General features: G+C 47.6%; 1 protein-coding gene across 3 annotated transcripts in view; it reads right to left on the reverse strand.

Annotated features, from left to right (window-relative positions):
- Window positions 1–2,689: 2,689 nt before the first annotated feature.
- The window catches only part of ARIH2 (ariadne RBR E3 ubiquitin protein ligase 2), a 49,561-nt gene continuing 39,683 nt past the window's right edge, over window positions 2,690–12,567 (reverse strand). For all 3 annotated transcript variants that reach the window (XM_058726994.1, XM_058726995.1, XM_058726996.1), the window contains 8 exons: window positions 11,452–11,569; window positions 10,402–10,452; window positions 10,290–10,311; window positions 8,280–8,431; window positions 7,542–7,685; window positions 6,839–6,907; window positions 5,282–5,365; window positions 2,690–5,063 (listed from right to left, as the gene is read on the reverse strand). In XM_058726994.1, coding sequence (XP_058582977.1) covers window positions 4,992–5,063; window positions 5,282–5,365; window positions 6,839–6,907; window positions 7,542–7,685; window positions 8,280–8,431; window positions 10,290–10,311; window positions 10,402–10,452; window positions 11,452–11,569 — 712 coding nt within the window. In that variant the 3' untranslated portion in view covers window positions 2,690–4,991. The remainder of the gene's footprint in view (window positions 5,064–5,281; window positions 5,366–6,838; window positions 6,908–7,541; window positions 7,686–8,279; window positions 8,432–10,289; window positions 10,312–10,401; window positions 10,453–11,451; window positions 11,570–12,567) is intronic.

A 12,567-nucleotide genomic window follows, 5' to 3' on the forward strand; every position in this document is an offset into this window, starting at 1 on the left:
AGGTATGGAGGTGGGAGGACATACCAGTGCCCAAGTGCCAAAGCCTAGGCATTTTCATGTTCCCTGCTCTTCTAGGACTGGGTTATTCTCAGGCAGAGATGCACATGCCCCAGAACAGAAGCCGACATGCAGACAAGAGCAACACCACTGAGGGAAGTCCCACTAGTGGCTTCTCTCTACTCTGTTAATACACCCCCTCTCCCTATTTCCTTCTAGAAAAGTGGAGTCTGTATTTTCTGGTGTCTCCAGTAGAGCGGGCCGGGGGCTTGAGTGGCCACCTCTTTCTCTCAGAGATTTTACACACAACAGGTTTCACCAGTGCTCAAGCACATGGGTGCATCTCATCCAGCCACCCTCAGGGACCATTTTGTCAATCTCCTTAGGATACTACAGAGAAACACTGCTCAACCAAAGGAGACATTCTGGACATTTCTAAGAGGGGAAGAGGGCCAGGTGGTAATGGGAACTGTTACGGCTCAATGGCTCGGCCAAAGTTGGGATGCTGACCAAACACCACCACTGGTCCAGCATCCCGTTTCAGATGGAGTGGGAACTGACAGTTCTGTGGGTAACCAGGTAAGCCTGGACTCCCTGTGCATGGAGGTGAAGACAGAGGCAGTGAGGGCCTGGCCCTGCTCCCTGAAACGAATTCTAAAAATAAGTAAATAAATACTAGAATGGTCACAAAAGAAATGTTTCTGATTCAAAAGGAAGAAAACTCTATTACCAACTTCAAAGTGTCCAGATTTCCTGCAGCTTGTCTTTACTCCAGTTAGGTCAGAAGTCTCTCAACTTCCACGTACACAGAACAATTGAAAACAAAATTTCCCCCCAATTGTATTAATCTTCTAAATTCTTTAATGTGAAAAACAACAACCGAGTCACAGTTTTACCAAGGATGTCATCATTTTCTGGTACCCATGAATGAACGTTGAGACCATTTCCTCTTTAGCCTTTTAATACCTATAATTAGATCACCTCAAAATCTTCATACTGCTCATTTTTTTCTGAACCATTCTCCTATATTCCTATCTCCTGTATCCAAGTGAGTTATGCCCACTGCCATGCACAGCTCCTTCTTTAACTCATCACCAGAAAACAGAAGGCAAGCAAGCCTGTTGGAGCTCAGTGGAAGGGGAAGGGGGATAGGAGAGGATGCTCATTGCTTATTTCTGCTCCACCTGCTGTTGGTTGTGGGAATTTCACAACCATGATATAAGCTAACTTCTTGGCCTTTTAAAACCCATGTTCCTTTTGGCACCTAAGGGCCATAAGGTCTCCCTCCCTCCCTTCCTCCTTTCTTTTTAATGTTATATTCTGAGAGAGTGAGTGGGGGAGGGGCAGAGAGAGATGGAAACAGAATCCAAAGCAGGCTCCAGGCTCTGAGCTGCCAGCACTAAGCCTGATGTGGGGCTCAAACCCAAGAGCTGTGAGATCACGACCTGAGCCGAAGTTGGGCGCTTAACAGACTGAACACCCAGGTGCCCCTCTTTCGTTTTTTAAGTAGGTTCCAAACCCAACGTGAGGCCTGAACTCATGATCCTGAGATAAGCATCGCATCCTCTACCAACTGAGCCAGCCAGGTGCCCCATTTTTAAATTTATTTTTAAAAGGACCATAAGGTTTCTCACTGCTCAGGCTGGCTCACCTTAAGAGGGTGGATGTCCTGCGGCGCCTGGGTGTCTCAGAGGACTAAATGGGCTATGTGCTCAGTAACCCTTAAGTGTGATTATCTTGTAGGGACAGAAACTGGCCTAACAAGCCAAAGCCAATAGCTGTGTCCTCAGTACCCAAAACAGGGCAGAGACAATGCTGATTGTTGCATGAACCCTGGAGACTTACGTGGAAAATCCCTCCTCTAGCCAGAATGTGTTAGCTCTTGTTCTCTTTTAAGATCTCTAATGGTATAGTGATCAATTCCATCCGTGTCCCGCATGTTCTGGAGGCTCTGAGAGGGTAAAACCCATGGATCTTTTGCACACCACTGTATGCCCAGTACCGTGCATGGGGCGTGGTACATCCGAGGCCCAGGGATGAGCAGCTGTGGCGTTCAGACTGGCAGGGTCTAGGGCCTCTCTGGCCTTGCCTGCCCTCTGCATGCTGCCCACAGCTTTGGAGCCTTCACCCCTATCACTGAAGTTGCTGCCACTCTTCCCACCACAAGCGTGGACCCACTCGATCAGAACCCAAACTCCATTTCCTGTCCTCAATCCTTGGGATTAAACTCTGTGCACTCAGGTTTCTGTCTAGGGTCCTCTCTTTGTAACCCCAGAGCCCCTGTGAAGCCACAACACCCCTGCCATACTGTATAACCCTAGGCTTCCCCATCTGCTTTGCAGGGACCCAGGGGGTCTTCTGGATGAGGGGCTCAGGGCCTCAGCAGCAGCTGTGGGGCATTCCCACTGGTAGTCTGCTACAATCCCAGGATCTGTGTGTGGTGGGGGGAGTGGTATGACTTGCAACCCAGGGAGGGAGAGGAGAGCAAAAACTGCCAGGATATTCCACTTCCCTCTGGATGCCCTCTCGCCAGCAAGCCAGAGAAGGCAGAACAGAGGCCAGTGGGTTCTTCCCAGCTCTCTAGAGGACAGAGCTGATCAGCAGGAAGACCCCCATTTGGTGCTCACTGGCCAGAATCCCCTGGGGTATTGGCTCAGGTTACTTACATCCTTGGAAGAAAGACCCTACACAGTTTTATAATCAGAAACTTTCAGTTTATTTTGAATAAACCACTCAACATTGAGCAGATGACATTGCCTCAATTTTTTCTTTGAAGAAAACAAAGATATATGGTAAATTCATGAAAACACTGTGCCTTCCTTTATCTTCCATCCTTTGTAGGGCAGAAAAATTCTGCCTGATCTTTCTCATCTTCCTGATGATGTTAGCAAAGGACAGCTACTGGGGACACAAAAGGAAGCTCTCCACAGGTCAAGGGCTGCAGGCTACTGTCTGGGCACAGAACCTCCTACAGCTCTAGTGGTTGGGAGCCACAGCTGGGTACAAGTGCACTACGTGGCAGCCGTGCAGTCCAAACAATGCCCAGGGATGCCCAGGGTGTGACTTAAGGCGCAGAGCTGCAACACAGGTCCTGTGCCATGGTGGTGACACGGAAAGGACTTGGTAAGAGAGGTAAAGGCTCCAGACGCCAGGATCTTCCACATGTCAATGCAGCATTGACACCCACCCCGAGGTCCTGCAAGCAGGCATGTTCCTCCTTCAGTGAGCTCCCCACTGTTCCAATTCTGGGCTCATTTGCTGCCCTCCTAGCCTGTTTTCCCACTCCACCCCACAGTTCCTCCCTTGTAGGTGACAGAAAGAGATAGGACCTGACAGGAAGAGAGGGAGCCTGTAGCCAGCTGTGTACCCCATGATCCCAAGAGTCACAGCTGTCTTCTATCTTCAAGAGTGATTCAGTTTACAGCTAACATGATACCTGGGAAATTGCTGACCAAGGCGAAAATGTTTGAATATCAAAGAACTTCCAAAATAGTATTTTCACAGATCTCCCAAGCAACTCTTCTAGGAGGTTAAGGAGGCCCTGTCGAGTATGGACAGCCTCAGAGGGGAGGCAGTGAACAAAGTCACAGAAACCCCAGGAATCACAAAAGTAACTTTTAAAAGGCCCATAGGACCAGGCTCAGGACAGGCAGGACACCACACAAACCACCTGTTCCTTTGTACTCTACTGTGCAAAAGCTGGCCTTCTCCCCTGACCAGCCCTTCTAGCATCATAGCTGAGACTACAAACCAAGGACTCTCCTGGCCTCAAGACTCCCAGACCCCAGAGATGGTGTCCTCCAACAGCTAAACCCAGGCAAGTGGGAGAGCACCCAACCCTCCAGAGCAGCCACAGAACACACTCCAGATAACATAAAAACCACGTGTGCAAACAAGGCCCCTGAGGCAGGAATACCAGTGCCCTTGGGAGGGCCATGCTGAACTCTGACCCTGAAGTTCACCAGAGAACAGTGTAGCAGGACAGTGTCAGGTTGTGAATGGCCATCTGTGAACCTGGTTAGTTACACCACCAGAACACTGGCACAAAAGAAGGGACCAAGGTAAAACAAATTTATTTGGGGGAATAATTCCCTTTAAAAGTAGATCTCTATCTTTAGGAGACAAAATGAAACAACTGTGCTGAACTCACATCCCCTGGTCTGGAGGGCCACAAGCTCACCTATGCTTTGCTGTGGGCTGGTCTCAGTAGCCAGACCCAGGTAAACCTGGAAGAAAGATGAGCTCACAGACACATAGTGCCATCAGACAATGACACCCTGTGACAAGGCCCTTTTCTGTATTATCTCCTCACTGCAAGGTGAGGCAGGTGCATCCAACCACTAAAAGGCCTCTAAGGACCAGGCAGAAGGCATGATGTGATTCTCTGCGCTCCGTGCCCATCACACAGGCCAACTCCATTCCCCACCATCTGCCACCCACGTTCTTCCCTTGGGACACCAGCTGTGGCCAGACACATGAGAATCCAAAAACAGAGACCCCTGGGGCCCTCTTACAGTAGACATTCTGAGGCAGTGGGGGCAGGCAGCAAATGTTATATTCTAAGTAAAATAGCTAGAGGGTAAAACACTCCATTGCCAATTTATTTTTAAAAAGGGTTCTGTGTAATTCTATGGTTTGCTTTTTTTTTTTTTTTGTATAATTATACAACTTTTGAAAATTACATAAGTTGTAATGATCTAATACTATTAATAGTCATTCAGAAAAAACTTTCCCTCCCTCCCAACAACCATCCAGGGGGAATTAAAAGTCCTGAAAAGAGGCCAATTCAACATGGCCTCTACCCTGGTAAAAACAAAAAGCAAAAAGATGAGAAGAAAACAGAAGTGGACTAAGAGGTGTGCGGCCAGTGTCTCTCAGGAGTGGGGCCCTGGCTGTTGCCTGGGGTCGTGAAAGGCAGAGCCTGCAGCATGCAGTACAGCAGCCAGGAGGCCTCGCAGCCACATCTTCCTCACTCCAGCATGCCCGTGTCCCACCTAGGTGTCATGGAAATCCTTCAGCAGGGTTCTCCTCCGCTGCTCTGCTATGTGCATCTGGTTCTCTAAGTCCTGCAGCAGGAAAGCAAGATGGTGCTCGCACGGCCGTCCCACGCAGGGAGCAGCCAAAGCCATGTCCACCATGTCAGGGGCTATGAGGAGTCAAAGGTTCTGCCCTCCCACCCTTCTCAGCAGCAGCTTCTGGGCCGCATGCTAACAACCCTGTCACTTTTAACACGGCAGTACTCCCTGGCCTGCAACAGAAGGACCAACAAGAGGGCAGCACTTACCCCTCTGTCATAGCTGTCTGCGCGCTCCACTTTCCATGACAGGTTTTCGATCTCAGCCTCCAGCTGAGCCTGCTGGTATTCAAACTGTATGGGCAGAGCAGGAGGGTCAAAAGGAGAGGGGCTGCAGCCGGGGCGGGGCCTGCAGATGGAGGGGCAGACGCAGCACCTCAGGCTCGCAAGAGCTACCGACAACCCTGACACTGTCCTCAGCGAGCAGAGTTAGTTCCTGGAGCCAGAGCCAGAACCCGATCAAAAGACTACCTGAGGAGGACAGCCAAGTGGCAAGGCTACACTCACCCTCTACCCCAAAAGACAGGGGGAAAATTTAAGCCACTGAAAAGAATGCTCCCAACATACAGGAAACAGATGTTGCAGAAGCAAATCACAATGGATCTTCACAGACATGGCGTTCACAGAATCTTTCAGTTTTTCAGCTCTTCAAGTCTTAAAAATACTCAAACCATCTGACTTAGTAATTGTATACCCATTGTACAATTATACACAAAATGTTCCTCAATGTCTTATTTGTAATAATGAAAGTCAGAAACAATAAATGCCCAAATGATGGTATGACCATATAACAAATCATTTATCCTATTATTAAAACCGGTATTTACCAGCCTGGTAAATAATGACAACTGCAACAATAAGCAGTTGTAACAATTGAATGCGACATATATAATTAACATTAAATAGATAAAAATAATTCTAAAAGGCTGAAAAATGCGAACAGTGGCCATTTCCTTCTGGTGGGATTATGGACAATGCAAATGTTTTTCTATGTTTCCCAACATTTAAATAAATGTGAATTACTTTATAATTGGGGGAAATAACCCATATCTAAGATACAGAATTAAAGATGTAAAAGAGTCCACTATAATTCAGAGACATGCATGCTGGAGATCCTCCCAGGCATGGGTGCTGGCCTTCCAAGTGACCACAGAACTTTTTAGCCAATTGCCCTATAAATATAGCTGTTCAGGGGCTTTGACATATCTACCTTACTATTACACAGAATGCCAGGGCATGCAGTCTATTTTTTTTTTTTTTTTTTTTTTTTGGGACAGAGAGAGACATAGCATGAACGGGGGAGGGGCAGAGAGAGAGGGAGACACAGAATCGGAAACAGGCTCCAGGCTCTGAGCCATCAGCCCAGAGCCTGACGCGGGGCTCGAACTCACGGACCGCGAGATCGTGACCTGGCTGAAGTCGGACGCTTAACCGACTGCGCCACCCAGGCGCCCCAACATGCAGTCTATTTAAAGATGCCTAGAGGAGAAGTGAACTTCAAAAACTGACAGTTTTTAGGGGATGAATCACTGGAATCTACTCCTGAAATCATTATTGCACTATATGCTAACTAACTTGGATATAAATAAATAAAATGAAATAAAATATATAAAATAAAATAAAATATATATATATATTTAAAAAAACTGACAGTTTTGTTCTGCCCTCCCAATAGCTAGAGTCTGGTCCCCACTCTCCTGGAAAGTGCTAGTAGACAAGGGCAACTGTGAAGCTAAGAGGGCAGAGCAGAGGACTGCCTGGCCTTACCAATTTCTTCCTGGGTCCAGACTCCATGTAGTACGCGTATGGGTAAGTGTACTGCAGGGTGTATCGGCACTGCAATAGGAGAGAGAGAAGGCACCTGTGCCTGTAAACCTAACCCACATGCATCTCAGGCAGCTCCCACAATTCTTACCCTACCATGCGAGTTAGCCTGGCCCTGGCCCTGGCCCTCTAGGTGTGGGCCCAAAAGAAATGAGGCCAAGCTAAATCACGGATTAATTGGGAGATAACATGGGAAAAGCTGAAACAAAAATGGTCACAGAAGAACCCACAGTTGCTTTTTTAAACTCTGATTTATTACCAGCAGCTGCCTCAAAGGCTCTTCCCTCGAGTCGGACATCAGAGTCCACACACACAATCTCTTAGCTCCCTCTGAGTGATGTGTGGATGGGACAAAAGAAGAAAAGAGTTTGAGTTCTCCCTAAGGAGAACCAGAAAAGGGCTTGCAGTTCCTTCCCTGGGGTAGAGGCAGTGGAATCCTCTTCTTGGAAGTGCCCCTCACTGCCTGCAGCAGGCTGGGTCCTCAGGGGACACAGCCCAAGGAAACATGGGCCCATAAGCAGAAGCGTGCAGAGCTGTACACAGCGCTGCGTTCCCTTGCCCCATACAATGTCTCCCATCCTCAGAGGTTTGGGCCTGACAGGGACAGGCGCTGGACCAGGGATCAGAAGAGTGAGGCAGTACACACCTTAGCCAAGAGCTTGGCAGCATTCTGTAGGTACTGCCAGTCGATCCATGTCCCCAGATTATTCATGACCCTCTCCTGAATCTTTTCATGAATCCGCTGGTACGTCTGTGCCTCCAGCTGCAAGCTCTTGTTGTGGTTTTCCCACTACAGGGTACAGAGAAAGGAGAAAAGAGCAGAAGTCCACACAGAAGTTCAGAATGGCTGACACCTTGGTTGGCACAGGATGGCCACAGCTTCATCTAACTTATGGGGACTGTGTGTCCTTGAGAGTGCAGGAGGAGGACTTCTTCAGTCCACACTACTAACCCTGTCTGCCTGCCAGATCACCCTACCCTCTAGGGCAATAGGGCTCCAACCCTGAAGACTAAACAAGGCTAGGTACCCATTGGTCTACTGTGCTTAGAAACCAAACTGTGCCATGCTTGTGCCATGCTTGTGGGCTTCTGAAGAGTCTTCCTGGGAAGAACTGCCCTCTAAATCTGATTAAGATGATAGTGGATGAAAAAGACTGATGGTCCCCTCACTGTCCTTCAGCCATCATTCAAAGAGCTTGTTGGTCTTGGCTGCTCTCTGGAACCTGAAAGCCACATTTATGGAGGTATCACTCAGGTCCACTGAAGGAGCTCCATTCCCTGACTTCCGTGTGCACATACCAGTACACCAGTCACTGGGAATTCTACCTCAGAAGGCCAACTGGAAGAAGCCCAACCCCGAGGAGCAGCTGCAGAAGATGCCTACCCTCTCAAAGTAAAACAAGTACTTCTTGAGGGCCTCCCTGGCCTGGGCTTGCTGGCTCTGGTTGACAATGTCGGGGTTCTCCTTGTACCGACTGCACTCATAGTACTCGCTGCCATGGGTCTTCCAATCTCCTAGACACATCCAGCAGAAGTCTGCGAAGGATGGAGAAAGAGGCATTTACACCCACAAGATAAGATCACATTCCTCCAAAGGCACAGGCAAAGCAGTAGGACAGATAGATCCTGTGAGGGGAGTGGGGTGGGGTTGTCACCTGACCAGAACTTCCCAAGGGTACCGTTTTCCAGATAGAATGTGCACATCTCCTCTCTGTCACATCCCACTGTCCCTGTAGCCTTTTCTTGTTGATATGAACAGTAGCCAGAGGAACCTCTCAGTTCCATGAGCACATAAGCTTGGTGCCTTTTTAACCCAACACAGGTAGATGCTGACTGTACATGACCACTAGTATGCTGTGTCAATGCCACTGGGAAGCAGAAACTTGTCCAATGAGGCCCATCTGTTCGTCCAGAACATGTATTTCCCTCCTGACTACCTCCACCCTCGTAACACCCGTCCTAAGAAGATTTTGTACATGAAGCTGGGAATAAAGGCTTTCCCCTATTCTGTCATTATTTAAAAAAGAACATTTCTATAAAACCAACAGCTACCCAATAGTTCATATTCAGAATTATAAGTCTGCTTCTACACTAAGGAAGCAAAGAGGGAAAAATAAAGATCTACTATACATCCAACAATTACCATCTCATGGAGAGGAGCCAACCAGTCTGTCACATGGCCAAAACCTGATCTATAACCTATCTCTGCCAAAGACACCGACAGTGGGTAAACTCTGTTTTACCAGGATTCAAGTTGGCTCACTGACTTACCAAAAAGACCTCTTATAAAAACGTGGAGGAGCTAAAGCCAAACCCAGAGACCTAGAGGTTGTTCGCTTCCCTTCTCCTGGAAGCCCTCACCAAATAGCAGCAAAACTGTGATCTCCTTAATCAGGTAGGTTGTGCTTGCTATGGTCGTAAATATTAGGGTTGCCCGTATAGGTGGTAGAACTATTTAGCAAAGCAAAGGATGGTAGTAACTCTGGGTGGTAAGGGATGAGGAGACTATGGGAAGGGACACACAGGGAACTTCTTGAGTGTGAGGAATGTGATGGGGTGTTCACTTTGTCATTTCTCTTTAAACCGTATGCATGTCTTATGCACTGTTCTAAGTAGATGATACACGTCCCTCTCACTCAAATGCACAGGGTGGGATACCACTGAGGAAATATGCCACTACCAGTGGTCTATCTTCATTCTACACTTCAATCGCTATTTCCTTCTAATGCCTTGCCATGTTCACTCTGATTACAGTGGGCTCCTGGGAAAAATAGCATGAGATGAGACCCTTACAAAGAGAAACCCTCAGGGCCCCCTGGTCAGCATCAAAGCTGCTGTGTAGACTTGTCTGGACATACTTTCTACTTGGGTTTTATTTCTTTATTTGATCTTACAGGAAGAAAAGCAAAACCAACAGGTCCTTCTATGCAAGCTACTCCTGATGGATGAAGAAGATCCGAAAGGCCAAATCAAAAGACCCTGTGGAAACTTTATAAAACCTTGAAGGAAGACTATTATGTTACTCCTTCCAATAAAACAGCTGCTCTAAAAGGTATCTGTAAAGTAGCACAGATAAGCCCCGAACTTACCTGCCTTGGCAAAAATAAAAAGAACACACTGAAATCTTCTTGGGTGACTGAGGATCATGAGGTTGTCAAAGAGTCATCCCAACCTTCACTTCTGACTATATGTGTGAGCGAGATGGCAGCAGGATTATAAGCGGCACCAGAAAGTAATAAGTCAAAAATCAAGAGCTGCTTTACGCTGGCGATTATAAGTGACCAAGGCTGCCCTTTGTTTGTCACTTTACTACAAAAGCACTCACTAAACAAGCACTAGAGACCCATGCACAAGACTGTGCTGCTGGGCCTTGTGCACCACACCTAGGACTCACCGTGTTTACACTTGGAGCATTGCTGTCAGAGGGAAACAGAAGAGAACATGTTAAGGGCACGCTGACCAAAGGCTCCATGGCACATATGCAAAGGGTACAGGCTTCTGCTCACCATGTGATTGCAGCCTCCGTTCTTCTCAATGCAGATGTTACACTTTGGACACTGAGGAGACAGAAGGGCGCCATTAGGCTCACACACCACCAGGCTGGTTCTAAGACAAATTACACAAAGCTCCTGGCACCCGTGCCCAGCAGCTCATCGTGCGAGCCCTTCTGGGGAGGACCATCTCACTTAAATGTGGCGGGTCGCTGAGGCTGGAACAGCAATTCAAGGAAATGAGGTCAGCACATTTGGCTCTGAAACACTCCAAGCACTGGCTGAGCCCCACTAAGTCTTCCACCATCTGTCTCTGCCACAAGGCTGCTCAGATTAAGCACAAGCTGAGTCAGCACAATGTCTTCCTGCTTGGAAAGAATGCCAAGCAGCACAAGAGCTGCCACACCAGACCACGTCCTGGTCAGCTTGCCTGGACTTCTGCCTCCACGAGAGAGCAAGGAAACAACCTCTAAAGCTCACCTGTTATCATTTGAGAGGTGCCACAACGTAGGCAGCAATGCAGAGACCAGTATGACGCTCTGCTCTCCTACTGACACGAAGTAGACTATGTTTAATGTCACAGTCACAGCTGTGTTGTGAGTGCAGCAACTCAGCACATGACTGGCATAGGATAGGTGCCAAGTCACCCAGGGTTCAAGGGGCTGAGGGCCATGTTTTCCCATGGGAAGTTTCAGAATGAGAACTGGGCATGCCCAGGCTTGCGTGAAAGCCTCACTCTTTATTATGTGTTGCTATCAACCACCTCCCGCCCAGGGCTATTAAAGCCTGGGAGGCATTAAAACAAAATCTGGTTTTCTTCTAATTAGTTCTTCTACTGGTCAAACTTTTCCAGGTAGGTCAGCATTTTATTAAAATAAATGCATCCAACGCATACTATGATAATCCGCTGCCAACTCTGCCAACTCTGGGAAAGGGTCTGCAGACTTCAGCAAGGGCCCTGGGGCCCGGGGTGTCCCGCACTCAAAAAGCCAGCCAGCCTCCCAGGCGAGGACCTAGGCAGCATTAAGGAGGGCAGATCCATGACAGGTAAGATACAGTCCTTACGTCTTTAGTGTGAGCACTAATGTAGTTGGCTGTTTCGGAGTCATCTGCACACTTCGTGAGCCATTTCCGGATTGTGGCGCAGTCTGTGGGGGCGTGATACATCTGACGACACTTGAAACTTAAAACCAGAAAAGAAAGACATTCAAATAATTGTTAGGCCAGGGTCCTATGTTTTCAATTTTCCTTCTGTCCAAGCCAAAAGATACTGAATTAGAGCTTTTCAAAGAAGTAAAGTTACCTCTCAAGGCCTTTGGGATCTTTACTTACCCAGAATTATACTTAAAATATTGTATGAATTTCTCTTCAATCTAAGCACTTCTAAGATATACTCTCAATACACGCAAATAAAACATTTCTGTCTTAAATATCTTGTGTGTCAACCCTCTTTGAAAGGATGTCAAATTCAGAGTTTACTCAAAGTGCATGGTAAGGTGCTCTGAGACAGATAACTTAGCTCAGATCCCAGGCAAAACCGAGATCCACTTTCCGAGAGCCCTGACTTAGCTCCCAGCCAGATGCACACAGTATGCACATCTGTCAGAATGGGTGCCGCCTGCATGATACATCTGACGATGCCTGAAACTTAAAATCAGAAGAGAAAAACACTCTAACACTCACTGGGCTACAGTTCTGTGTGTTTTTAATTTCCCTTTATCCAAGCCAATACTATGTTGGGTAGTGAAGGCTCTCAGGCAAACAGTCTAACAAATGCCCCAGGGGAACAAGTTCATAACAAGTGACACAAATGATGGAGAGCAACTATGCTACTGGTTCTTAACCTTTGGTAAGCCACAGACTCCCTCAACAATGTCTTGAAAGGCAAGAACACACGCGCGCGCGCGCACACACACACACACACACTTTCCATGTAGTTTCTCTGAAGCGCTACCATGAATCTTCTAGGGAGGCATGATTAGGGACAGACATAGATATGGACCTAAATTATGGCTCTGCCATTGCCTTGCACACCTCCATTTCTTCCCCAAGGACATAAGGGTAACGGTATCAATTGTACAGAGTTGTGACAATGAAGTTGACGTGATGAGAATAGTGTCTTTCCCATGGTAAGCCTTCAGTACACGTTAGCTATTCCCATATCTATCGAATGGAATAAAC

The sequence above is a fragment of the Neofelis nebulosa genome, chromosome 4 (assembly GCF_028018385.1).
Source record: "Neofelis nebulosa isolate mNeoNeb1 chromosome 4, mNeoNeb1.pri, whole genome shotgun sequence".
NCBI classification, from domain to species: Eukaryota; Metazoa; Chordata; class Mammalia; order Carnivora; family Felidae; genus Neofelis; species Neofelis nebulosa.